The 27,421-nt window shown below is 48.3% G+C and overlaps 1 protein-coding gene across 3 annotated transcripts; it reads right to left on the minus strand.

The window, feature by feature from the left end:
• Positions 1-3,865: 3,865 nt before the first annotated feature.
• On the minus strand, positions 3,866-26,899 carry LOC121841327. 3 transcript variants are annotated; one of them, XM_042308730.1, is made up of 4 exons: positions 26,599-26,899; positions 26,092-26,223; positions 24,372-24,384; positions 3,866-9,882 (listed from the first exon to the last, which is right to left on the minus strand). In XM_042308730.1, exon 4 carries the CDS (start codon positions 9,787-9,789, stop codon positions 5,203-5,205), a length of 4,587 nt encoding a protein of 1,528 aa, XP_042164664.1. In that variant the 5' UTR covers positions 9,790-9,882; positions 24,372-24,384; positions 26,092-26,223; positions 26,599-26,899; the 3' UTR covers positions 3,866-5,202. The 3 variants fall into 3 exon arrangements, with proteins under 3 accessions (XP_042164664.1, XP_042164665.1, XP_042164663.1); XM_042308731.1 differs by lacking the exon at positions 24,372-24,384; XM_042308729.1 differs by lacking the exons at positions 26,092-26,223; positions 26,599-26,899 and having other exon boundaries at positions 24,372-24,687.
• Between the last annotated feature and the right edge of the window lie 522 nt (positions 26,900-27,421).

The raw sequence follows: 27,421 nt of genomic DNA on the forward strand, positions 1-27,421 counted from the left end.
ACACAGCGGCAGAATACCTGACCACTGTGACTGACCCAAAATTAAGGAAAGCCTTGACTATGTACAGACTCAGTGAGCATAGCCTTGCTATTGAAAAAGGCCGCCGTAGGCAGACATGGCTCTCAAGAGAAGACAGGCTATGTGCTCACTGCCCACAAAATGAGGTGGAAACTGAGCTGCACTTCCTAACCTCCTGCCCAATGTATGACCATATTAGAGAGACATATTTCCCTCAGATTACACAGATCCACAAAGAATTCGAAAACAAATCCAATTTTGAAAAACTCCCATATCTACTAGGTGAAATTCCACAGTGTGCCATCACAGCAGCAAGATTTGTGACCTGTTGCCACGAGAAAAGGGCAACCAGTGAAGAACAAACACCATTGTAAATACACCCATATTTATGCTTATTTATTTTATCTTGTGTCCTTTAACCATTTGTACATTGTTAAAACACTGTATATATATATAATATGACATTTGTAATGTCTTTACTGTTTTGAAACTTCTGTATGTGTAATGTTTACTGTTAATTTTTGTTGTTTTTCACTTTATATATTCACTTTGTATGTTGTCTACCTCACTTGCTTTGGCAATGTTAACACATGTTTCCCATGCCAATAAAGCCCTTGAATTGAATTGAATTGAATTGAATTGAGAGAGAGAGAGAGAGAGAGAGAGACAGAGAGAGAGAAAGAGAGAGAAACCTTGCCAGGGAGAAGGGAGAAGGGAAGGGAGAAGGGAGAAGGGAAGGGAGAAGGGAGAAGGGAAGGGAGAAGGGAGAAGGGAAGGGAGAAGGGAGAAGGGAAGGGAGAAGGGAGATGGGAAGGGAGAAGGGAAGGGAGAAGGGGGAAGGGAGAAGGGAAGGCCTCACCATGGCAGCACTCAAGTCCAAAATTCTGCCCAAATGTTCAAGCCTATTACTGACAAGATCAGATTTGATAAATTACCATTTGAATTGACATTTTAATAACCCATCATTATGCAATAACTATTAGAATACACCCATTCGAAAGTTGTGCTGCCAGGTTGAACTGCAGTGGGGAGAAGTCATTTGAAGTGTAACGAAAAAGACAAGCAGGCACATGTATGAAAGGACATGAGTACTGTTGATAGCACCTACACCCACTGAATATTTACGTAATGACGCCTGAGAGCTATACTTTTCATAACACTGCATGACTTATTAATTATTACTATACAGAACAGTATAGAAAGAGACACAAACAGACAGGCTTTGAACAGACACACTGTCAATATGGACCTTGAGGGTTTGTCTTGACTCGTCTGTTCTGCAGTCAAGATGACTAATGCATGACAAAACCATTACAGCTTGTCCACATTTCTCTGGCTGTGCAGCCATGTGTGTCCTTTCCCAAGTGACATAATAGAAAATGGCCAAAGGGAACTGTGACCAGCTGCTTTCTACCATCTGTCTAACCTAACCACACAGACAAACAGCTGCAACACAGCATAACACTGCATTGATGTAACTGGAATACATAGGAAAAACACCCTCTTTAGTACAATACAGTTAAATAGACACACCTACACTCATTAAAGGCACTATTTAAAGCAACAAGTATGTGGAGAGGCTTTGTGTTTGATATTGTTAGTCTAGGTCCATTCTCATAGCTGGAATGTGGTTTGGTACACCTGCTCTTGTGGTATGCAAGGGGAAAGTCATAGCAAACTACTACTGTCACAGCACACATTCTTGTTGGACATAGATACGAGTTTGATATAAATATATTTTTGGACATAATAGTTTGATATAATATCTTGTTGGACATAATAGTTTGATATAATATCTTGTTGGACAAAATAGTTTGATAAAACTATCATGTATTGGGCAGATACTCAATTAAAAATGGTTTATTGTTAATTCACATAATACCTTAACTAACCATCAGTGATGGAATCAGTAATCAATTGTCATACTTGAGTAAAAGTAAAGATAAATACGGAGTAAATGACTGAGTAAATGACTGAATAAAGACTGAGTAAATGACTGCGTAAAGACCGAGTAATGACAGAGTAAAGACTGAGTAAAGACGGAGTAAATGACTGAGTAAATGACTGAGTAAATGGCTGAGTAATGACTGAGTAAATGAGTAAATGACTCAGTAAAGACTGAGTAAAGACTGAGAAAATGACTGAGTAAAGACTGAGTAAATGACTGAGTAAAGACTGAGTAAATGGCTGAGTAATGACTGAGTAAATGAGTAAATGACTCAGTAAAGACTGAGTAAAGACAGAGTAAATGACCGAGTAAATGACTGAGTAAAGACTGAATAAATGACTGAGTAAAGACTAAGTAAGTGACAGACTGAGTAAAGACTGAACAAAGACTGAGTAAATGACTGAGTAAAGACTGAGTAAATGACAGACTGAGTAAAGACTGAACAAAGACTGAGTAAATGACTGAGTAAAGACTGAGTAATGACTGAGTAAAGACTGAGTAAATGACTGAGTAAATGACTGAGTAAAGACCGGGTAAAGACTGAGTAAAGATTGAGTAAATGACTTGAGTACAGACTGAGTACAGACTGAGTAAAGACTGAGAAAAGACTGAGTAAATGACAATGTATAGAAAATTACTCAAGTAAAAGTTAAAGTCACCCAGTAAAATACAACTTGAGTAAAAGTCTAAAAGTATCTGATTTCAAATCTACTTAATGTACAGTGGTGGAAAAAGTAATACATTGTCATACCTGAGTAAAAGTAAAAAGTACAAGTAAATTCTATACATCAAATTCCTTATATTAAGCAAGCCACTTTTCATAACACTGCATGGGGAGGCAGGGTAGCCTAGTGGTTAGAGCATTGGACTAGTAACCGAAAGGTTGGAAGATCAAATCCCCGAGCTGACAAGGTACACATCTGTTGTTCTGCCCCTGAACAGGCAGTTAACCCACTGTTCGTAGGCCGTCATTGAAAATAAGAATTTGTTCTTAACTGACTTGCCTAGTAAAAAAAACACTCCAACACTCAGACTTATTTTACAAGCACAGTATTTGTGTTCAGTGAGTCCACCAGATCAGAGGCAGTAGCAATGGCAACGTGTTATATTGCTGTCCTGCCTGAGCATTGAAAATGTAACAAGTACAAGTGAGTCTGGGGAAATGTACGTGAGTAGGAATATGTAATGAAGTAAAAGTAAAAGTAATTGAAAATGTAAGTAATGAAGTAATGTACAGATAACCCAAAAAATGACTTTAAGTACTTTAAAGTATTTTTTACTTAGTTAAGAAACTACTTTCTTCTGTGGGAATGTCAGTAGTTCAGCATAATGTTCCCTACTAGTTTCATCATGGTTCTATCTGAAGTCATGTTCTCAAATGGTTCCAATGACATTAAGAAACAGAAACACAAGTTCCCATGTGGTTCTATTTAATGTCAGTTTTACTATATTCTGGTTAAGTTCGCAAAAATGGTGACTTAAGCAAGATTCTCAGAACTTTCTTGGCAATATTCTGGGAATGTTCAAAATAATTGAATTGTATCACAGGTTGGTGGCAACTTAATAGTGGAGAACGGCCTCCTGGTACTAACTGGATCGGAATCAGTGGAATGGTATCAAATACATCAAAATCAAATCAAATGTTATTTGTCACATGCGCCAAATACAACAGGTATAGTAGACCTTACAGTGAAATGCCGAATACAACAGGTGTAGTAGACCTTACAGTGAAATGCCGAATACAACAGGTGTAGTAGACCTTACAGTGAAATGCTTACTTACAAGCCTTTAACCAACAATGTAGTTTTAAGAAAATACCTAACAAAAGTAAGAGATAAGAATCACAAATAATTAAAGAGCAGCAGTAAATAACAATAGTGAGACTGTATACAGGGGGTACTGGTACAGAGTCAATGTGTGGGGGCACCGGTGTCGAGGTAATTGAGGTAATATGTACATGTAGGTAGAGTTATTAATTTCCATCGCCGCTAACCATATATAAAAAGTCATTCACAAAAGTTGAACAATAATGATCTGTTTATAATGCATACATATGCATTTCACGAAAAGCCTTCAAGGATAACCAAAAAAAACCCGCAAACAATCATTCCCGTTACAACAAAAACGCTCAAAGATATTTGCCCTGTATATCATATAGGATGTTATCTAAAAGCCTGTTGATGAGCAGCAATTAAATGTAGATGACACGCACTCTCATCGTGGTAGATATACCTCTCATCGTGGTAGATATACCTCTCATCATGGTAGATATACCTCTCATCATGGTATATATACCTCTCATCATGGTAGATATACCTCTCATCATGGTAGATATACCTCTCATCATGGTAGATATACCTCTCATCATGGTAGATATACCTCTCATCATGGTAGATATACCTCTCATCAGGTGCAGGGCTCAACCACAACAGGGCCTGTATTCACAAGGAGTCTGTGTAGGAGTGTTGATCTAGGATCAGTTGTGGCTTTCAGATCACAATAAATACAATCATATGTACCGGGAGGGACCTGATCCTAGATCAGCACTCCTACTTCGGGATGCTTTGTGAATACAGGCCCTGATCAGAACAGGATAGAATAGCTTTACAGAGCCCATTGTTAACTCATTTTGTGTAGCTGATAAAGTAGTACAGTCAACCCAGAAAGTACACTGAGTGTACAAAACATTATGAACACCTGCTCTTTCCACCTGCTCTTTCCAGGTGAGGAAAAAAAGGGAGGTAAACTCAATATTAGGAAGGTGTTCTTAATGTTTTGTACACTCAGTGTACACTTCCCACCGATCATATAACAAATATCAGCACATGAGAAAGTCAAGTGAGAGGCCAATATCGGAGCAGCCTGTGACATCAACAAACAAAGAGCCATGGTCTTGGATGTGGTGAGCTCATGTGATAAGCTGTTCTTTGAGTACCAGGATGACATGAGCACCATAACATTTAACCTGTGATATGATATCATGTTCACTCTGACAGTGCAGTCTTATTTACTGTCATGGACACCAAATGAAGTCTGTTTTTACTAGTCATAAATAGGAAAAAGGAAGGAAAGGGGATACCTGGTCAGTTGCACAACTGAACGCATTCAAACCAAATGTGTCTTCCGCATTTAACCCAACCCCTCTGAATCAGATGGTAGCTTAATAGGTTTCCTTTCTATATGAGGAAACCAAAATGAGACAGACAGACCCACTTTAGACTATATATTGTCTCCTCTCACAGTTCTGTTTCCTTCTCGCCGCTGTCACCTGGCAGGCAGTATTCATCGTCTGTGGTTGTGTCAGAGTCCATGTCAAAGGCTGAGTCTGAGTCGGACTCCTCGAAGGCAGCCAGGTTGGAGACGTAGCCCCTGGAGGGCAAGCGCCCCCTGGGGGACAGACTGTCCTGTGACACCCTGCGGTCTGTGGGGGAGGTGGAGCTGGTGGGGCGAGATATGCGTCTGGAGGCTGGGGACCAGAGATGGGACGGAGGGGTGGTTGCAGGACGCTCTGTATCCCAGAGGAAGTGAGCGGTCTCCAGGCTGCCAGGATTCCACATGCAGCCGGTGGTGGTCGGAGATTGGCAAGTGACCTCTGAACCCCAGGATACATTTCTGGGTAAGGATTTGGATCTAGACTTGCGTGGATCTGTAAAGTTAGCTGTGATTGTTTTACACTCATTTTTGGAGGTCTGGTCACGAATGAAGGACCAGTTATTTACAGCTTGGCTGTCACCTGTGGATTTTACAGCTTGGCTGTCACCAGTGGTTTTGTGGCTAGTGGTTGTGTGTGTGTCCCACATTGGTATTATCCAATCACCTTTGACCTGGAGGTCATCCCAAGTCATGACTTCTTCTCCAAAGGACAGAGCGGGGTCAGTGAGGTAACTGACACTGCTGATCCTGGGGCTGGTGGAGATGCGTCCAGGACCAGAAGGTCGACTGGAGAGCACGGAGCTCACAGAGAAGGAACGTCCAGCCTCCAGACCGTATTTGAGATCAGCACAGGAGGAGAAGGAGGCCATACGTCCCTCACTGCCACGCTGGCCCACCCTGGAACCAAACCCTCCTTCCCCTGGCTCACAGAGAAAGGTAGTCTTTTTCGTATGAGGAAGCCTGGGGCTGAGTAACACATTGTGGTTCTTGGAATCCTCGTGGTTGAAATGGAAGACATTGTGGTTCTTGGAATCCTCGTGGTTGAAATGGAAGACATTGTGGTTCTTGGAATCCTCGTGATTGAAATGGAAGACATTGTGGTTCTTGGAATCCTCGTGGTTGAAATGGAAGACATGGTGGTTCTTGGAGTCCTCATGGCTGAAGTGGAAGACGGAGAAAGTGTTCCTGGGGCTGCCTGAGGAGGATCTGTAGGCAGGGAGGCTTGCAGAGCGGCTGGGGCCCCAGGGTTGATGCCTATCGGGGCTGAAGTCTCTCTGAGGAGGTTGCTTTTTGGCTCTACTGATCCTCTCCTCTTGGTAAGCTTCAAACTGTCGCCTGGTTGGGCTGATCTCTGGACTAGAAGGTTGGTTTCTGGGTAGAGTGAAGCTTTTGTCGTTGTAAGCCTCAAATTGAGGAAGGTCCATATCATGAGGCTGGTCTCTGTTTCTGGCCTCTTTGTTGTCTTTTAAACCTTGTGAGTGTTCACATCTAACATTTTCCTTAGTCATATCTGATGTGCGCTCACTGCCAGCCCAGAAAGAGGTTGAAGGTTTGATAAAGCCATCATTCTCCCTCCATCTGTCCTTTCTGTCCTCCTCTGCTTGATTGCTAGATTCGCTACAGTCAGTGCCATCACTAATGTCACTTGCTCTGCTGACAGAGGGAGGCTGGGGTGTCCTCTCCCTCCTCTCGTCATCCAGATGGTTGACTCTGAAGGTCGGCTGGTGTCGACTCAGCACCAGGTCCATTTTGTTCCTTCCCTTCTGCCCCTTCTCTGCCTCTTTCGTTGGGCTCTGAGGTTGTAATGGGACCACTGCACACTTAAGGAAACTTTCCATTTTACACACAACCTTCTCAGTGTCTAATGCTCCACTGTCATTGGCGCTTTGGTATGATTGACAGCTGGGACTTCCTATCACCTGGCTGTGTTGTGACGATTGTGAGAGGTCAGAGGTGAGACGGGAGAGCTCATTTGACTTGATATCTGTGACGACTCGTGTGTCTGGAGTGTGTTGAGGAAAACAGGGTTGTGCAAGTCTAATACTGTCCAATATGGTGGAGGAATCGATCTCAGAAATCCGGTATACAAGTGTCTCAACATCGTCTTCACTGGTCTGTTTGGAGTTGTTGATGACACTATCCGTTTCCAAGGCAACAACCTTTGAACTGTCCCGTGACCCAGTCCTGCGATGGCTGTAGGGGTAGCGTTGGGGTGAGGTAGAGTGTGAAAGAGGGGTTTGGGGTGAGGTAGAGGGTGAGAGAGGGGTTTGTGGTGAGGTTGTGTGTGTGAACTCACCCAGGGTTGTTCGTGAAGACTTGAGAGTGGAGTAGGGCAGGGAGCTAAACCAAGGCTTGTAAAAGCTCCCAAAATCAGGAAGGGAGAGAGGGGCAGATGTCTTCCTCTGTGGTCCTAGTGCGGTCGAGTCTGTTCCTGTGTGGTCGAATGTGAACCGTGAAGTGTGTTTGCTAACACGCTCTGAGAGAGTTCGCCCTCCCTCCTTCACCGTTGTATCAGGCATTATGGATAAATGATGCATTGAGTCTCCCCTCCAGACCTGTAGTTTGGTGGTCCTGGGGGTTTGGGGAGACACAAGTGACATAGCCCAGGTGGGGCTCCCCAATCTCAGGGAGGTGAAGATGGCAGGACACCCTACACTACGGAGGGGTCTGGTTGGGGCCGTAGAGCTGGTCAGGTCAGCTGGGCTCTGACGTGAATGAGACTGTGACAGCCTCCTACTGGTTTCCTCAGAGTGTTGTGGCTTCAGAGACTCCTGCCATGCTCTATGTGATGTTACCCTCTCTTCCACCGGGTACCGGTGTTTCTTAGGGGAGCAGGCCAGGCTGCCTGTGAACGTCCTCTCCCCATGAGGTGGTGCGCTGAGTGGGGAGAAGGGAGGAGTAGAGGGGTCCTGGGTGGTGGTCATACTCAGGGATATGGGGGTGTAGCTGGCTGGGGACAACGGTTGGGTGTAAGGGCTAGGGTTACTGGGGACGTAGCTGGTTTTAAGTATTCGTGGTTGGGGGGTTGTGGTAGGGGTGTAGGCGGTTTTAGGGGACTGCAGTTGGGATGGGGCGGTGTGGGTGTTTTGCACTGTGCTATTGGAGTTATTGATGCTGCTTTGGGGATTAACACCTGTGATATCATTGGTGCTGCAGGGGCCTGTGTTATTGGAGTTATTGATGCTGCTTTCGGGATTAACACCTGTGCTATCATTGGTGCTGCAGGGGCCTGTGTTATTGGAGTTATTGATGCTGCTTTGGGGATTAACACCTGTGATATCATTGGTGCTACAGAGGCCTGTGTTATTGGATTTATTGATGCTGCTTTGGGGATTAACACCTGTGATATCATTGGTGCTGCAGGGGCCTGTGTTATTGTTGCTAGAAGTGCTTGAGAGGCTGGATGTGTGGTTGTTGTTGTTGTGGTTGATAGTGGTGGTGGTAGTGGGACTGAGGAGGGGGGAACTGGGATTAGACCCACTGTCCTCTAGACTGGTGTATTGTCTCCGGCTAGTAGACCTCAGTGTGGTTCCTCTGCGAAGAGGCTGACTCCTTAGAGATTCCAGGTGGCCATATTGGGATGGTGGAGAGGAAGACAGATGGACGGTGGTTGCACCTGATCTCTCTAAGGGCGGACGTCTCACTACACCACTAAACAAAAGAGTCTGCTTACTGGGGAAGGTTTTGTTGGGATAAACCCTGGAAGTCTGGGGAAGGTTGGTGCGGGGTGTGCCCTCTGTGTTTTGGTAATTGGGCGAGGTTGAAAATAGGTGTGTTCTGTGTGTGTCTGCTTCTCTGTGTTTGGAAGTTGGTAAGGGGAGGGGCCTTGACCTCTCTGTTGTCCTGTAAGTGGGGGAAGCTGAATAGGGGAGGGACTTGGACCTCTCTCTGTCTCCGTCATTGGATGAGGTTAAGGAGAGGTGTGGCCTAATTGTCTTTGATGCTCTGTCATCGTTTACAGTTGGAGAGAAATGTGGACCTGAAGTCTCTCCATCCCTGTGATTGGTTGGAGAGGAGATAGAGGGAGCGTTGGTCTCTGTGTGGGTGGAGATAGCAATAGTGTTGAGCCTCCTCAGGGAGAGAAGGTGGCTACTGGTTGTTAGTTTGGAACTCAGCAGTGACGGCTGGTCTCCTTGACGACCAGCCTGTGACACTCCCCTGTGTACATTCAGGTTTGGAGAGAAGGGAGAAGTGGGAGTATCAGGGAAGTCAATTCCACCCTCTACCCCTCTGTTGTTCAGCCTCCCCCAACTCACATCCAGAGAGACAGAATTAGAAACTGGGGCCATTGTTGGGTGGTCTAGTTTGTGGCTGGGGGTACTCCCCTCAAACCAGCCCCCCACTGTGCTTCTGCTGCTAGCCAGGGTTGAAGCCCTCTCATGGGCTTGAGATCCGAGGGTCAACCCCCTCTCCCCAACACGTTGGTTCTTGGTCTCCAAAAACTGTTGTTGTTGTTGTTGTACTACAGAGTCAATCCCAAGAGGGTCGTGCAGCTTCAAAAATGTTCCCCCCTCGCCCACTTCCAGGCCACTGTCTTGGGGTTCCTGTCCGGGCTCGCTGGTTGCCTTGCCAACCACACCAATGTCGGTGCAGGCGACACCCTGCTTGTTCCTGCGTATTCGGACACTCCAGTGAGGGGCGAGAGCTGACTCCAGCGTGGAGGACAACATGTCTGCCTTGGAGTCCTCTTCCTCTTTAACAGGAAGTGACGTCACTTCCTCTTCCTCTGAAGGGTGATTGGCTATGAAATAATCTCTGTTCACCTGTCGAGAAAGTTAAATGTTCAAATCAGATTATACTGATATCAAAAATTAGTTACATTTAAACTTACATCAAAGGGTGCACTATCTCAATCTACCATTGAACTGATTTTCAGTTGACCTATTTTGCTTTTTCCTAGATCAAACTGCAGCAGGTAATGGTGTTCATGTGTCAACACTGGCTCGTCACTCCATGCTTACTGAGGCTATCTGGGCTGAGATGTAGAGGCTATCTGGGCTGAGAGGTAGAGGCTATCTGGGCTGAGAGGTAAACACTATCTGGGCTGAGAGGTAGAGGCTATCTGGGCCGAGAGGTAGAGGACATCTGTGCTGAGAGTTAGATGCTATCTGGGCTGAAAGGTAGAGGCTAACTGGGCTGAGAGGTAGAGGCTATCTGGGCTGAGCGGTAGAGGCTATCTGGGCTGAGACGTAGAGGCTATCTGGGCTGAGAGGTAGAGACTATCTGGGCTGCGAGGTAGAAGCTATATGGGTTGGGAGGTAGAGGCTATCTGGGCTGAGAGGTAGAGGCTATCTGGGATGAGAGGTAGAGGCTATCTGGGCTGAGAGGTAGAGCCTATCTGGGCTAAGAGGTAGAAGCTATCTGGGCTGAGAGGTAGAGGCTAACTGGGCTGAGCGGTAGAGGCTATCTGGCCTGAGAGGTAGAGGCTATCTGGGCTGAGAGGTAGAGGCTATCTGGGCTGAGAGGTAGAGGCTTTCTGGGCTGAGAAGTAGAGGCTATCTGGTCTGAGAGGTATATGCTATCTGGGATGAGAGGTAAATGCTATCTGTGATGAGAGGTAGAGGCTATCTGGGCTGAGAGGTAGAAGCTATATGGGTTGAGAGGTAGAGGCTATCTGGGCTGAGAGGTAGAAGCTATCTGGGCTGAGAGGTAGAGGCTATCTGGGCTGAGAGGTAGAGTCTATCTGGGCTTAGAGATAGAGGCTATCTAGGCTGAGCGGTAGAGGCTATCTGGGCTGAGAGGTAGAAGCTATCCGGGCTGAGAGGTAGAGGCTATCTGGGCTGAGAGGTAGAGGCTATCTGGGCTGAGAGGTAGAGGCTATCTGGGCAGAGAGGTAGTGGCTATCTGGGATGAGAGGTAGAGGCTATCTGGGCTGAGAGGTGTAGGCTATCTGGGCTGAGAGGTAAATGCTATCTGGGCTGAGAGGTAAAGGCTATCTGGGATGAGAGGTAGAAGATATCTGGGCTGAGAGGTAGAAGCTATATGGGTTGAGAGGTAGAGGCTATCTGGGCTGAGAGGTAGAGGCTATCTGGGCTGAGAGGTAGAGGCAATCTGGGCTGAGAGGTAGAGGCTATCTGGGCTGAGAGGTAGAAGATATCTGGGCTGAGAGGTAGAAGCTATATGGGTTGAGAGGTAGAGGCTATCTGAGCTGAGAGGTAGAGGCTATCTGGGCTGAGAGGTAGAGGCTATCTGGGCTGAGAGGTAGAGGCTATCTGGGCTGAGAGGTAGAGGCTATCTGGGCAGAGAGGTAGTGGCTATCTGGGCTGAGAGGTAGAGGTTATCTGGGCTGAGAGGTAGAGGATATCTGGGATGAGAGGTAAATGCTATCTGGGATGAGAGGTAGAGGCTATCTGGGCTGAGAGGTAAATGCTATCTGGGATGAGAGGTAAAGTCTATCTGGGCTGAGAGGTAGAGGCTATCTGGGATGAGAGGTAGAGGCTATCTGGGATGAGAGGTAGAGCCTATCTGGGCTAAGAGGTAGAGTCTATCTGGGATGAGAGGTAGAGGCTATCTGGGCTGAGAGGTAGAAGCTATCCGGGCTGAGAGGTAGAGGCTATCTGGGCTGAGAGGTAGATGTTATCTGGGCTGAGAGGTAGAGGCTATCTGGGCAGAGAGGTAGAGGCTATCTGGGCTGAGAGGTAGAGGCTATCTGGGCTGAGAGGTAGAGGCTATCTGGGCTGAGAGGTAGAGGCTATCTGGGCTGAGAGGTAGAGGCTATCTGGGCTGAGATGTAGAGGCTATCTGGGCTGAGAGGTAAATGCTATCTGGGATGAGAGGTAAAGTTTATCTGGGCTGAGAGGTAGAGGCTATCTGGGATGAGAGGTAGAGGCTATCTGGGCTGAGAGGTAGAAGCTATCCGGGCTGAGAGGTAGAGGCTATCTGGGCTAAGAGGTAGAGGCTATCTGGCCCGAGAGGTAGAGGATATCTGTGCTGAGAGGTAGAGGCTTTCTGGGCTGAGAAGTAGAGGCTATCTGGTCTGAGAGGTATATGCTATCTGGGATGAGAGGTAAATGCTATCTGTGATGAGAGGTAGAGGCTATCTGGGCTGAGAGGTAGAAGCTATATGGGTTGAGAGGTAGAGGCTATCTGGGCTGAGAGGTAGAAGCTATCTGGGCTGAGAGGTAGAGGCTATCTGGGCTGAGAGGTAGAGTCTATCTGGGCTTAGAGATAGAGGCTATCTAGGCTGAGCGGTAGAGGCTATCTGGGCTGAGAGGTAGAAGCTATCCGGGCTGAGAGGTAGAGGCTATCTGGGCTGAGAGGTAGAGGCTATCTGGGCTGAGAGGTAGAGGCTATCTGGGCAGAGAGGTAGTGGCTATCTGGGATGAGAGGTAGAGGCTATCTGGGCTGAGAGGTGGAGGCTATCTGGGCTGAGAGGTAAATGCTATCTGGGCTGAGAGGTAAAGGCTATCTGGGATGAGAGGTAGAGGCTATCTGGACTGAGAGGTAGAGGCTATCTGGGCTGAGAGGTAGAGGCTATCTGGGCTGAGAGGTAGAGGCTATCTGGGCTGAGAGGTAGAGGCTATCTGGTCTGAGAGGTAGATGCTATCTGGGCTGAGAGGTAGTGGCTATCTGGGCTGAGAGGTAGAGGCTATCTGGGCTGAGAGGTAGAGGATATCTGGGATGAGAGGTAGAGGCTATCTGGGCTGAGAGGTAGAGGCTATCTGGGCTGAGAGGTAGAGGCTATCTGGGCTAAGAGGTAGAGGCTATCTGGGATGAGAGGTAAAGTCTATCTGGGCTGAGAGGTAGAGGCTATCTGGGCTGAGAGGTAGAGGCTATCTGGGCTGAGAGGTAGAGGATATCTCGGCTGAGAGGTAGAAGCTATATGGGTTGAGAGGTAGAGGCTATCTGGGCTGAGAGGTAGAGGCTATCTGGACTGAGAGGTAGAGTTTATCTGGGCTTAGAGATAGAGGCTATCTAGGCTGAGAGGTAGAGGCTATCTGGGCTGAGAGGTAGAAGCTATCCGGGCTGAGAGGTAGAGGCTATGTTGGCTGAGAGGTAGAGGCTATCTGGGCTGAGAGGTAGAGGCTATCTGGGCAGAGAGGTAGTGGCTATCTGGGCTGAGAGGTAGAGGCTATCTGGGCTGAGAGGTAGAGGATATCTGGGATGAGAGGTAAATGCTATCTGGGATGAGAGGTAGAGGCTATCTGGGCTGAGAGGTAGAGGCTATCTGGGCTGAGAGGTAGAAGATATCTGGGCTGAGAGATAGAAGCTATATGGTTTGAGAGGTAGAGGCTATCTGGGCTGAGAGGTAGAGAATATCTGGGCTGAGAGGTAGAGGCTATCTGGGCAGAGAGGTAGAGGCTATCTGGGCTGAGAGGTAAATGCTATCTGGGATGAGAGGTAAAGTCTATCTGGGCTGAGAGGTAGAGGCTATCTGGGATGAGAGGTAGAGGCTATCTGGGCTGAGAGGTAGAGGCTATCTGGGCTGAGAGGTAGAGGCTATCTGGTCTGCGAGGTATATGCTATCTGGGATGAGAGGTAAATGCTATCTGTGATGAGATTTAGAGGCTATCTGGGATGAGAGGTAGATGCTATCTGGGATGAGAGGTAAATGCTATGTGGGATGAGAGGTAGAGGCTATCTGGGCTGAGAGGTAAAGGCTATCTGGGCTGAGAGGTAAATGCTATCTGGGATGAGAGGTAAAGTCTATCTGGGCTGAGAGGTAGAGGCTATCTGGGCTGAGAGGTAGAGGATTTCTCGGCTGAGAGGTAGAAGCTATCTGGGCAGAGAGGTAGTGGCTATCTGGGCTGAGAGGTAGAGGCTATCTGGGCTGAGAGGTAGAGGATATCTGGGATGAGATGTAAATGCTATCTGGGATGAGAGGTAGAGGCTATCTGGGCTGAGAGGTAGAGGCTATCTGGGCTCAGAGGTAAATGCTATCTGGGATGAGAGGTAAAGTCTATCTGGGCTGAGAGGTAGAGGCTATCTGGGCTGAGAGGTAGAGGCTATCTGGGCTGAGAGATAGAAGATATCTGGGCTGAGAGGTAGAAGCTATATGGGTTGAGAGGTAGAGGCTATCTGGGCTCAGAGGTAAATGCTATCTGGGATGAGAGGTAAAGTCTATCTGGGCTGAGAGGTAGAGGCTATCTGGGCTGAGAGGTAGAGGCTATCTGGGCTGAGAAGTAGAGGCTATCTGGGCTGAGAGGTAGAGGCTATCTGGGCTGAGAGGTAGAGGCTATCTGGGCTGAGAGGTAAATGCTATCTGGGATGAGAGGTAAAGTCTATCTGGGCTGAGAGGTAGAGGCTATCTGGGATGAGAGGTAGAGGCTATCTGGGCTGAGAGGTAGAGGCTATCTGGGCTGAGAGGTAGAGGCTATCTGGGCTGAGAGGTAGAGGCTATCTGGTCTGAGAGGTATGTGCTATCTGGGATGAGAGGTAAATGCTATCTGTGATAAGAGGTAGAGGCTATCTGGGCTGAGAGGTAGAGACTATCTGGGGTGAGAGGTAGAGGCTATCTGGGCTGAGAGGTAGAAGCTATATGGGTTGAGAGGTAGAGGCTATCTGGGCTGAGAGGTAAATGCTATCTGGGATGAGAGGTAAAGTCTACCTGGGCTGAGAGGTAGAGGTTATCTGGGCTGAGAGGTAGAGGCTATCTGGGCTGAGAGGTAGAGGATATCTTGGCTGAGAGGTAGAAGCTATATGGGTTGAGAGGTAGAGGCTATCTGGGCTGTGAGGTAGAGGCTATCTGGGCTGAGAGGAAGAGGCTATCTGGGCTGAGAGGTAAATGCTATCTGGGATGAGATGTAAAGTCTATCTGGGCTGAGAGGTAGAGGCTATCTGGGATGAGAGGTAGAGGCTATCTCGGCTGAGAGGTAGAAGCTATCCGGGCTGAGAGGTAGAGGCTATCTGGGCTGAGATGTAGAGGCTATCTGGGCTGAGAGGTAGAGGCTATCTGGGCAGAGAGGTAGAGGCTATCTGGCCCGAGAGGTAGAGGATATCTGTGCTGAGAGTTAGATGCTATCTGGGCTGAAAGGTAGAGGCTAACTGGGCTGAGAGGTAGAGGCTATCTGGGCTGAGCGGTAGAGGCGATCTGGGGTGAGAGGTAGAGGCTAACTGGGCTGAGAGGTAGAGGCTATCTGGGCTGAGAGGTAGAGGCTATCTGGGCTGAGAGGTAGAGGCTATCTGGGCTGAGAGGTAGAGGCTATCTGTGATGAGAGGTAGAGGCTATCTGGTCTGAGAGGTATATGCTATCTGGGTTGAGAGGTAAATGCTATCTGTGATGAGAGGTAGAGGCTATCTGGGCTGAGAGGTAGAGGCTTTCAGGGGTGAGAGGTAGAGGCTGTCTGGGCTGAGAGGTAGAAGCTATATGGGTTGAGAGGTAGAGGCTATCTGGGCTGAGAGGTAGAGGCTATCTGGGATGAGAGGTAGATGCGATCTGGGATGAGAGGTAAATGCTATGTGGGATGAGATGTAGAGGCTATCTGGGCTGAGAGGTAGAGCCTATCTGGGCTGAGAGGTAAATGCTATCTGGGATGAGAGGTAAAGTCTATCTGGGCTGAGAGGTAGAGGCTATCTGGGCTGAGAGGTAGAGGATTTCTCGGCTGAGAGGTAGAAGCTATATGGGTTGAGAGGTAGAGGCTATCTGGGCTGAGAGGTAGAGGCTATCTGGGATGAGAGGTAGAGGCTATCTGGGCTGAGAGGTAGAGGCTATATGGGCTGAGAGGTAGAGGCTATCTGGGCTGAGAGGTAGAGGCTATCTGGGCTGATAGGTAGAGGCTATCTGGGCAGAAAGGTAGTGGCTATCTGGGCTGAGAGGTAGAGGCTATCTGGGCTGAGAGGTAGAGGATATCTGGGATGAGAGGTAAATGCTATCTGGGATGAGAGGTATAGGCTATCTGGGCTGAGAGGTAGAGGCTATCTGGGCTGAGAGGTAGAGGCTGTCTTGGCTGAGAGGTAGAGGCTATCTGGGATGAGAGGTAGATGCGATCTGGGATGAGAGGTAAATGCTATGTGGGATGAGAGGTAGAGGCCATCTGGGCTGAGAGGTAGAGACTATCTGGGCTGAGAGGTAGAGGCTATCTGGGATGAGAGGTAGAAGCTATCTGGGCTGAGAGGTAGAGGCTATCTGGGCTGAGAGGTAGAGGCTATCTGGGCTGATAGGTAGAGGCTATCTGGGCAGAGAGGTAGTGGCTATCTGGGCTGAGAGGTAGAGGCTATCTGGGCTGAGAGGTAGAGGATATCTGGGATGAGAGGTAAATGCTATCTGGGATGAGAGGTATAGGCTATCTGGGCTGAGAGGTAGAGGCTATCTGGGCTGAGAGGTAGAGGCTATCTGGGATGAGAGGTAGAGGCTATCTGGGCTGAGAGGTAGAGCCTATCTGGGCTAAGAGGTAGAAGCTATCTGGGCTGAGAGGTAGAGGCTATCTGGACTGAGAGGTAGAGTCTATCTGGGCTTAGAGATAGAGGCTATCTAGGCTGAGAGGTAGAGGCTATCTGGGCTGAGAGGTAGAAGCTATCCGGGCTGAGAGGTAGAGGCTATCTGGGCTGAGAGGTAGAGCCTATCTGGGCTAAGAGGTAGAAGCTATCTGGGCTGAGAGGTAGAGGCTATCTGGACTGAGAGGTAGAGTTTATCTGGGCTTAGAGATAGAGGCTATCTAGGCTGAGAGGTAGAGGCTATCTGGGCTGAGAGGTAGAAGCTATCCGGGCTGAGAGGTAGAGGCTATGTTGGCTGAGAGGTAGAGGCTATCTGGGCTGAGAGGTAGAGGCTATCTGGGCAGAGAGGTAGTGGCTATCTGGGCTGAGAGGTAGAGGCTATCTGGGCTGAGAGGTAGAGGATATCTGGGATGAGAGGTAAATGCTATCTGGGATGAGAGGTAGAGGCTATCTGGGCTGAGAGGTAGAGGCTATCTGGGCTGAGAGGTAGAAGATATCTGGGCTGAGAGATAGAAGCTATATGGGTTGAGAGGTAGAGGCTATCTGGGCTGAGAGGTAGAGAATATCTGGGCTGAGAGGTAGAGGCTATCTGGGCAGAGAGGTAGAGGCTATCTGGGCTGAGAGGTAGAGACTATCTGGGGTGAGAGGTAGAGGCTATCTGGGCTGAGAGGTAGAAGCTATATGGGTTGAGAGGTAGAGGCTATCTGGGCTGAGAGGTAAATGCTATCTGGGATGAGAGGTAAAGTCTATCTGGGCTGAGAGGTAGAGGTTATCTGGGCTGAGAGGTAGAGGCTATCTGGGCTGAGAGGTAGAAGCTATCCGGGCTGAGAGGTAGAGGCTATCTGGGCTGAGAGGTAGAGCCTATCTGGGCTAAGAGGTAGAAGCTATCTGGGCTGAGAGGTAGAGGCTATCTGGACTGAGAGGTAGAGTTTATCTGGGCTTAGAGATAGAGGCTATCTAGGCTGAGAGGTAGAGGCTATCTGGGCTGAGAGGTAGAAGCTATCCGGGCTGAGAGGTAGAGGCTATGTTGGCTGAGAGGTAGAGGCTATCTGGGCTGAGAGGTAGAGGCTATCTGGGCAGAGAGGTAGTGGCTATCTGGGCTGAGAGGTAGAGGCTATCTGGGCTGAGAGGTAGAGGATATCTGGGATGAGAGGTAAATGCTATCTGGGATGAGAGGTAGAGGCTATCTGGGCTGAGAGGTAGAGGCTATCTGGGCTGAGAGGTAGAAGATATCTGGGCTGAGAGATAGAAGCTATATGGGTTGAGAGGTAGAGGCTATCTGGGCTGAGAGGTAGAGAATATCTGGGCTGAGAGGTAGAGGCTATCTGGGCAGAGAGGTAGAGGCTATCTGGGCTGAGAGGTAGAGACTATCTGGGGTGAGAGGTAGAGGCTATCTGGGCTGAGAGGTAGAAGCTATATGGGTTGAGAGGTAGAGGCTATCTGGGCTGAGAGGTAAATGCTATCTGGGATGAGAGGTAAAGTCTATCTGGGCTGAGAGGTAGAGGTTATCTGGGCTGAGAGGTAGAGGCTATCTGGGCTGAGAGGTAGAGGATATCTCGGCTGAGAGGTAGAAGCTATATGGGTTGAGAGGTAGAGGCTATCTGGGCTGTGAGGTAGAGGCTATCTGGGCTGAGAGGTAGAGGCTATCTGGGCTGAGAGGTAAATGCTATCTGGGATGAGAGGTAAAGTCTATCTGGGCTGAGAGGTAGAGGCTATCTGGGATGAGAGGTAGAGGCTATCTCGGCTGAGAGGTAGAAGCTATCCGGGCTGAGAGGTAGAGGCTATCTGGGCTGAGATGTAGAGGCTATCTGGGCTGAGAGGTAGAGGCTATCTGGGCAGAGAGGTAGAGGCTATCTGGCCCGAGAGGTAGAGGATATCTGTGCTGAGAGTTAGATGCTATCTGGGCTGAAAGGTAGAGGCTAACTGGGCTGAGAGGTAGAGGCTATCTGTGATGAGAGGTAGAGGCTATCTGGGCTGAGAGGTAGAGGCTTTCAGGGGTGAGAGGTAGAGGCTGTCTGGGCTGAGAGGTAGAAGCTATATGGGTTGAGAGGTAGAGGCTATCTGGGCTGAGAGGTAGAGGCTATCTGGGATGAGAGGTAGATGCGATCTGGGATGAGAGGTAAATGCTATGTGGGATGAGAGGTAGAGGCTATCTGGGCTGAGAGGTAGAGACTATCTGGGCTGAGAGGTAAATGCTATCTGGGATGAGAGGTAAAGTCTATCTGGGCTGAGAGGTAGAGGCTATCTGGGCTGAGAGGTAGAGGATTTCTCGGCTGAGAGGTAGAAGCTATATGGGTTGAGAGGTAGAGGCTATCTGGGCTGAGAGGTAGAGGCTATCTGGGATGAGAGGTAGAGGCTATCTGGGCTGAGAGGTAGAGGCTATATGGGCTGAGAGGTAGAGGCTATCTGGGCTGAGAGGTAGAGGCTATCTGGGCTGATAGGTAGAGGCTATCTGGGCAGAAAGGTAGTGGCTATCTGGGCTGAGAGGTAGAGGCTATCTGGGCTGAGAGGTAGAGGATATCTGGGATGAGAGGTAAATGCTATCTGGGATGAGAGGTATAGGCTATCTGGGCTGAGAGGTAGAGGCTATCTGGGCTGAGAGGTAAATGCTATCTGGGATGAGAGGTAAAGTCTATCTGGGCTGAGAGGTAGAGGCTATCTGGGCTGAGAGGTAGAGGCTATCTTGGCTGAGAGGTAGAGGCTATCTGGGCAGAGAGGTAGTGGCTATCTGGGATGAGAGGTAAATGCTATGTGGGATGAGAGGTAGAGGCCATCTGGGCTGAGAGGTAGAGACTATCTGGGCTGAGAGGTAGAGGCTATCTGGGATGAGAGGTAGAAGCTATCTGGGCTGAGAGGTAGAGGCTATCTGGGCTGAGAGGTAGAGGCTATCTGGGCTGATAGGTAGAGGCTATCTGGGCAGAGAGGTAGTGGCTATCTGGGCTGAGAGGTAGAGGCTATCTGGGCTGAGAGGTAGAGGATATCTGGGATGAGAGGTAAATGCTATCTGGGATGAGAGGTATAGGCTATCTGGGCTGAGAGGTAGAGGCTATCTGGGCTGAGAGGTAGAGGCTATCTGGGATGAGAGGTAGAGGCTATCTGGGCTGAGAGGTAGAGCCTATCTGGGCTAAGAGGTAGAAGCTATCTGGGCTGAGAGGTAGAGGCTATCTGGGCTGAGAGGTAAATGCTATCTGGGATGAGAGGTAAAGTCTATCTGGGCTGAGAGGTAGAGGCTATCTGGGATGAGAGGTAGAGGCTATCTCGGCTGAGAGGTAGAAGCTATCCGGGCTGAGAGGTAGAGGCTATCTGGGCTGAGATGTAGAGGCTATCTGGGCTGAGAGGTAGAGGCTATCTGGGCAGAGAGGTAGAGGCTATCTGGCCCGAGAGGTAGAGGATATCTGTGCTGAGAGTTAGATGCTATCTGGGCTGAAAGGTAGAGGCTAACTGGGCTGAGAGGTAGAGGCTATCTGGGCTGAGCGGTAGAGGCGATCTGGGGTGAGAGGTAGAGGCTAACTGGGCTGAGAGGTAGAGGCTATCTGGGCTGAGAGGTAGAGGCTATCTGGGCTGAGAGGTAGAGGCTATCTGGGCTGAGAGGTAGAGGCTATCTGTGATGAGAGGTAGAGGCTATCTGGTCTGAGAGGTATATGCTATCTGGGTTGAGAGGTAAATGCTATCTGTGATGAGAGGTAGAGGCTATCTGGGCTGAGAGGTAGAGGCTTTCAGGGGTGAGAGGTAGAGGCTGTCTGGGCTGAGAGGTAGAAGCTATATGGGTTGAGAGGTAGAGGCTATCTGGGCTGAGAGGTAGAGGCTATCTGGGATGAGAGGTAGATGCGATCTGGGATGAGAGGTAAATGCTATGTGGGATGAGAGGTAGAGGCTATCTGGGCTGAGAGGTAGAGACTATCTGGGCTGAGAGGTAAATGCTATCTGGGATGAGAGGTAAAGTCTATCTGGGCTGAGAGGTAGAGTCTATCTGGGCTGAGAGGTAGAGGATTTCTCGGCTGAGAGGTAGAAGCTATATGGGTTGAGAGGTAGAGGCTATCTGGGCTGAGAGGTAGAGGCTATCTGGGATGAGAGGTAGAGGCTATCTGGGCTGAGAGGTAGAGGCTATATGGGCTGAGAGGTAGAGGCTATCTGGGCTGAGAGGTAGAGGCTATCTGGGCTGATAGGTAGAGGCTATCTGGGCAGAAAGGTAGTGGCTATCTGGGCTGAGAGGTAGAGGCTATCTGGGCTGAGAGGTAGAGGATATCTGGGATGAGAGGTAAATGCTATCTGGGATGAGAGGTATAGGCTATCTGGGCTGAGAGGTAGAGGCTATCTGGGCTGAGAGGTAAATGCTATCTGGGATGAGAGGTAAAGTCTATCTGGGCTGAGAGGTAGAGGCTATCTGGGCTGAGAGGTAAATGCTATCTGGGATGAGAGGTAAAGTCTATCTGGGCTGAGAGGTAGAGGCTATCTGGGATGAGAGGTAGAGGCTATCTGGGCTGAGAGGTAGAGGCTATCTGGGCTGAGAGGTAGAAGCTATCTGGGCTGAGAGGTAGAGGCTATCTGGTCTGAGAGGTATATGCTATCTGGGATGAGAGGTAAATGCTATCTGTGATGAGAGGTAGAGGCTATCTGGGCTGAGAGGTAGAGGCTATCTGGGGTGAGAGGTAGATGCTATCTGGGCTGAGAGGTAGAAGCTATATGGGTTGAGAGGTAGAGGCTATCTGGGCTGAGAGGTAGATGCTATCTGGGATGAGAGGTAGATGCTATCTGGGATGAGAGGTAAATGCTATCTGGGATGAGAGGTAGAGGCTATCTGGGCTGAGAGGTAGAGGCTATCTGGGCTGAGAGGTAAATGCTATCTGGGATGAGAGGTAAAGTCTATCTGGGCTGAGAGGTAGAGGCTATCTGGGCTGAGAGGTAGAGGCTATCTGGGCTGAGAGGTAGAGGCTATCTGGTCTGAGATGTATATGCTATCTGGGTTGAGAGGTAAATGCTATCTGTGATGAGAGGTAGAGGCTATCTGGGCTGAGAGGTAAATGCTATCTGGGGTGAGAGGTAGAGGCTATCTGGGCTGAGAGGTAGGAGCTATATGGGTTGAGAGGTAGAGGCTATCTGGGCTGAGAGGTAAATGCTATCTGGGATGAGAGGTAGAGGCTATCTGGGCTGAGAGGTAGAGGCTATCTGGGCTCAGAGGTAAATGCTATCTGGGATGAGAGGTAAAGTCTATCTGGGCTGAGAGGTAGAGGCTATCTGGGATGAGAGGTAGAGGCTATCTGGGCTGAGAGGTAGAGGCTATCTGGGCTGAGAGGTAGAGGCTATCTGGGATGAGAGGTAGAGGCTATCTGGGCTGAGAGGTAAATGCTATCTGGGCTGAGAGGTAGAAGCTATATGGGTTGAGATGTAGAGGCTATATGGGCTGAGAGGTAGAGGCTATCTGGGATGAGAGGTAGATGCTATCTGGGATGAGAGGTAAATGCTATGTGGGATGAGAGGTAGAGGCTATCTGTGCTGAGAGGTAGAGGCTATCTGGGCTGAGAGGTAAATGCTATCTGGGATGAGAGGTAAAGTCTATCTGGGCTGAGAGGTAGAGGCTATCTGGGATGAGAGGTAGATGCTATCTGGGATGAGAGGTAAATGCTATCTGGGATGAGAGGTAGAGGCTTTCTGGGCTGAGAGGTAGAGGCTATCTGGGCTGAGAGGTAAATGCTATCTGGGATGAGAGGTAAAGTCTATCTGGGCTGAGAGGTAGAGGCTATCTGGGCTGAGAGGTAGAGGCTATGTGGGATGAGAGGTAGAGGCTATCTGGGCTGAGAGGTAGAGGCTATCTGGGCTGAGAGGTAAATGCTATCTGGGATGAGAGGTAAAGTCTATCTGGGCTGAGAGGTAGAGGCTATCTGGGATGAGAGGTAGAGGCTATCTGGGCTGAGAGGTAGAGGGTATCTGGGCTGAGAGGTAGAGGCTATCTGGGCTGAGAGGTAGAGGCTATCTGGGCTGAGAGGTAGAGGCTATCTGGGCAGAGAGGTAGTGGCTATCTGGGCTGAGAGGTAGAGGCTATCTGGGCTGAGAGGTAGAGGATATCTGGGATGAGAGTTAAATGCTATCTGGGATGAGAGGTAGAGGCTATCTGGGCTGAGAGGTAGAGGCTATCTGGGCTGAGAGGTAGAGGCTATCTGGGCTGAGAGGTAGAAGCTATATGGGTTGAGAGGTAGAGGCTATCTGGGCTGAGAGGTAGAGCCTATCTGGGATGAGAGGTAGATGCTATCTGGGATGAGAGGTAAATGCTATCTGGGATGAGAGGTAGAGGCTATCTTGGCTGAGAGGTAGAGGCTATCTGGGCTGAGAGGTAAATGCTATCTGGGATGAGAGGTAAAGTCTATCTGGGCTGAGAGGTAGAGGCTATCTGGGCTGAGAGGTAAAGGCTATCTGGGCTGAGAGGTAGAGGCTATCTGGTCTGAGAGGTATATGCTATCTGGGTTGAGAGGTAAATGCTATCTGTGATGAGAGGTAGAGGCTATCTGGGCAGAGAAGTAGAGGCTTTCTGGGGTGAGAGGTAGAGGCTATCTGGGCTGAGAGGTAGATGCTATCTGGGATGAGAGGTAAATGCTATGTGGGATGAGAGGTAGAGGCTATCTGGGCTGAGAGGTAGAGGCTATCTGGGCTGAGAGGTAAATGCTATCTGGGATGAGAGGTAAAGTCTATCTGGGCTGAGAGATAGAGGCTATCTGGGCTGAGAGGTAGAGGATTTCTCGGCTGAGAGGTAGAAGCTATATGGGTTGAGAGGTAGATGCTATCTGGGCTGAGAGGTAGAGGATTTCTCGGCTGAGAGGTAGAAGCTATCTGGGCTGAAAGGTAGAGGCTATCTGGGCTGAGAGGTAGAGGCTATCTGGGCTGAGAGGTAGAGGCTATCTGGGCTGAGAGGTAGAAGCTCAACGTGTGAGACAAAGACATTTAATCTGACAGGGAAAAGGAAATAGTGTACTAATTGAAACTGGAGCAGGACTCGTGTTACTGTTGAGGACAATTCGATCCAAAGATTAATGCAGAGACTATATAATTGTATAATATAAAAATCTTTAATACAAGCAGCAGCAGGGGAGATCTAGCTCTGATTTCACAGGGAAGAACTCAATGAGGAAATGGTTCAATGTCCCTTATATAGTGAGACGGTAATAATACAATCATATTGTTCACACAACAGTTCTTTCAATATATCAACAGTTCCCGAAACACAATGGCCTTGTCTTAGGGTGTAAACATACCAGGAGTCTATGAAAGGCATAACATCACAGTTCAACACAGAACATTTCCCTTGAGAGCTCATCCCAAATTCTGACACCACATTCCCATGGAAATGTTATGAAGAGAATAAGTCAAGAACCAACAGGTTTATTTCCAACAGGGTTGGATGTCAATTCCATTTAAATTCCAGTCAACTCAAAAAATTCCAAATTGAAAAGCCTGGAAGACATTTAGAATTTCACTTCCTGAATTGAAATGGAATTGACCCCAACCATGATTTCCAAGTACATGAGATGTCCATGGAAACACAACTCTTCTTCTCCTCCCCAAACAGGCATTCCATGATGGTTGTTTTCACATGACGCAATGTTCCTACTGACATTCATAAGGAGTTAATGTCTTAAGTGAATTCATAATATGGCCTCCATGACGCCTCCATAATGCCATATAGCAGACAGTTAATGTTAGCTTATGGCAACACCCGTAATGACAAAAACTGGTGACATGAACTGTCGTCCCGACTGTTAATAATATGTGTTACGTCATTAGGCTTTATAACAGAGGGGTCAAGTAAAGTGTCATCGATAACGTTGTCACTAAATGGTAATGCCTTGTGTTGACCTGCGCATGCTGAGCCCTGGGTGCCTTTCCTTACCTCTCTCTGAGAACTGCCACAGCAGGGAGACGTGGAGGTGAAAAACAACATAACAAATCATTAGAATGAATATTAATGGTTATCATACTAACATGCATTAGGTAGGACACACACACGCACACACACACACACACCTCCTCCAGTGTGTTCCACATTCACCTCCGTGACCCTGATCAACAGGATCAACTGCTTTCCATCAGCTCTCTCTCCCGTCGTCTCTCACTCTCTCTCTCCCCTTGTCTTGTCTTTCCTCATCTCCCCTTCTCTAGTCTTTCCTCCTCTCCCCTTCTCTAGTCTTTCCTCCTCTCCCCTTCTCTGGTCTTTCCTCCTCTCCCCTTCTCTAGTCTTTCCTCCTCTCCCCTTCTCTAGTCTTTCCTCCTCTCCCCTTCTCTAGTCTTTCCTCCTCTCCCCTTCTCTAGTCTTTCCTCCTCTCCCCTTCTCTAGTCTTTCCTCATCTCCCCTTCTCTCTCTGTTCCTCTCATGATTTATGTTAATGTTTACCTGGGATTGTTTAGCAATAGTGGAAAAGTGGAACTAATAATTAACGCCATAAATCACACTTGTAATAACTTGTCTTTATCATGTAATTGTCATGTCTTGAGACAGACGTACGTACGCACGCATGCACACCACACACACAAACTTGTTTTTCTGTCCTCGTGGGGACCTAAAACTCATTTCCATTCAAAATCCTATTTTCCCTAACACCTGACCCTAACCCTAACCTCTAATCGTAGTTCTAACACCTAACCCTGAACCTGATCCTAACCCTAACCCCTAACCCTAGTTCTAACCCTAACCTTAACCCCTACCCCTTACCCCTAACCCTAGTTATAAACATAACCCTAACACCTAACCCCTAACCCTAGTTCTAACCATAACCCTAACCCCTTACCCCTAACCCTAGTTCTAAACATAACCCTAACCCCTTACCCCTAACCCTAGGTCTAACCCTAACCCTACTTCTAACCATAACCCTAACCCATTACCCCTAACCCTAGTTCTAACCCTAACCCCTAACCCTAGTTCTAACCCTAACCCCTAACCCCTTACCCCTTACCCCTACCCCTAACCTCTAACCCCTAATCCCTAACCCCTAACCCCTTACCCCTAACCCTTAACCCCTAACCCTAGTTCTAACCCTAACCTTAACCCCTACCCCTTACCCCTAAACCTTAACCCCTAACCCTAACCTCTAGCCACTAACCCCTAACCCTTAACCCATAATCCTAGTTCTAACCCCTAAACTTAAAATAGCATTTATCCTTGTGGGGACTTTCGGGGATTTTAGGGCCCTACGAGGATAGAAGAATACACACACACACACACACACACACACACACACACACACACACACACACACACACACACACACACACACACACACACACATCCTTGTTTTATGGAGCAGTGTTTATGTAAATCTATCTGTGACATACACAAATGCTGATAGAAAGGCTGAGGGTCTTCAAGAGAAATAAAATCTCTGAACACCGAAAATAACTGTATAATGTATAAATCCCAGCATTTATAGTACACAACCAAGCTTCAATATTTCACCTGTGTAGATAGTCACCCCCTTCTGTGCTGTGGCTTTTAGTCTGGGTTGTGTGTGTGTGTGTTTGTGTGTGTGTGTGTGTGTGTGTGTGCGTGCGTGCGTGTGTGTGTGTGCATGCGTGCACCTGTGCGTGTGTGTGTGTGTGTGTGTGGGGTGTCTCACCTGTCTGTTCTATCCCCCTGCTGTTGGTACTGAGTGGTGTTGGAGCGCACTGATCACTTTCCACTTCGTTTTCACAACGATTCTTCTCCTGGGATTGCCTCACATCTTGGTGTCTCCAAGGCAACAACACACCTAAGTATCCATGGAAACCAATTGATTTATTACATAATGATCTGCTCCAGCCACTAAACACTCTGATACATAAAGGCTGTCATTACGCTGCTGACTGATATGCCAGCTAACACACCAACACAGACAGAGATCTGACAATAATCTAACATAGATACGCCCATAACTCTCACTGATGTTGGCAAAACAAGTCAATCATGTATGTCACAGAGCAACAATCTCTCTGGCATACATCTATCTGATGACATCTGTCTCTGCCCGGACTAATGTAACAATCACAACCTGTCCAAATAATCCCACTAAAAATCTGATTATCCTCCCTGATTCTGAACATAATCTGGTCACTGAGAAAGATAAAGTAATCAGAGAGTACTATACCTCAGGGAAAGGCAGTGATTACCATCTCAACAACACTGGTGTGTCCTGTCCTGGGCTGGTCTGTCCTGGGCTGGCCTGTCCTGGGCTGGTCTGTCCTGGGCTGGCCTGTCCTTGCTGCTACAGTTAAATCCAATGTGACCACAGTACAGTTTAAAGCCTTTGGCTCTCTTTGGCATAGAAGTCATGTAAGGATTTTCTGTCTGTCTGTCTGTCTGTCTGTCTGTCTGTCTGTCTGTCTGTCTGTCTGTCTGTCTGTCTGTCTGTCTGTCTGTCTGTCTGTCTGTCTGTCTGTCTGTCTGTCTGTCTGTCTGTCTGTCTGTCTGTCTGTCTGTCTGTCTGTCTGTCTGTCTGTCTGTCTGTCTCGTTCACTCTCTATCTCTCTGCCTGTTTACTTGTCTGTTCGTCACTCTCTATCTCTCTGCCTGTTTACTTGTCTGTTCGTCACTCTCTATCTCTGCCTGTTTACTTGTCTGTTCGTCACTCTCTATCTCTCTGCCTGTTTACTTGTCTGTTCGTCACTCTCTATCTCTCTGCCTGTTTACTTGTCTGTTCGTCACTCTCTATCTCTCTGCCTGTTTACTTGTCTGTTCGTCACTCTCTATCTCTCCGTCTGTCCATCTTCTGTTTTTCTTTCTTTCATTCTCTTTCTCCCTCCCCTTTTCTCCCGCCCAGTCCAGGGAGTGCCCTATAGGAGGGAGAAACAAGCCATGCACAAGCTGCAACGCCTTTCCTGTAGAAAATACTTGTTTGGCTGTAAGGCTTACTAAGCCCTGTATCATACCAGGACAACGTGGCAGGACATGCTATAAGCAAAGTTATTCTG

This window comes from Oncorhynchus tshawytscha, linkage group LG29 (genome assembly GCF_018296145.1).
Source record: "Oncorhynchus tshawytscha isolate Ot180627B linkage group LG29, Otsh_v2.0, whole genome shotgun sequence".
Taxonomy (NCBI): domain Eukaryota; kingdom Metazoa; phylum Chordata; class Actinopteri; order Salmoniformes; family Salmonidae; genus Oncorhynchus; species Oncorhynchus tshawytscha.

Bases quoted from the DNA above. Each gene is read 5' to 3' on its own strand.
- LOC121841327 (XM_042308729.1), bottom strand. From the start codon at position 24,422: ATGTTGTTTTTCACCTCCACGTCTCCCTGCTGTGGCAGTTCTCAGAGA. The intron at 9,883-24,371 runs GTAAGGAAAGGC...CTTTCTCGACAG, and splicing joins GTGGCAGTTCTCAGAGAGAG to GTGAACAGAGATTATTTCAT.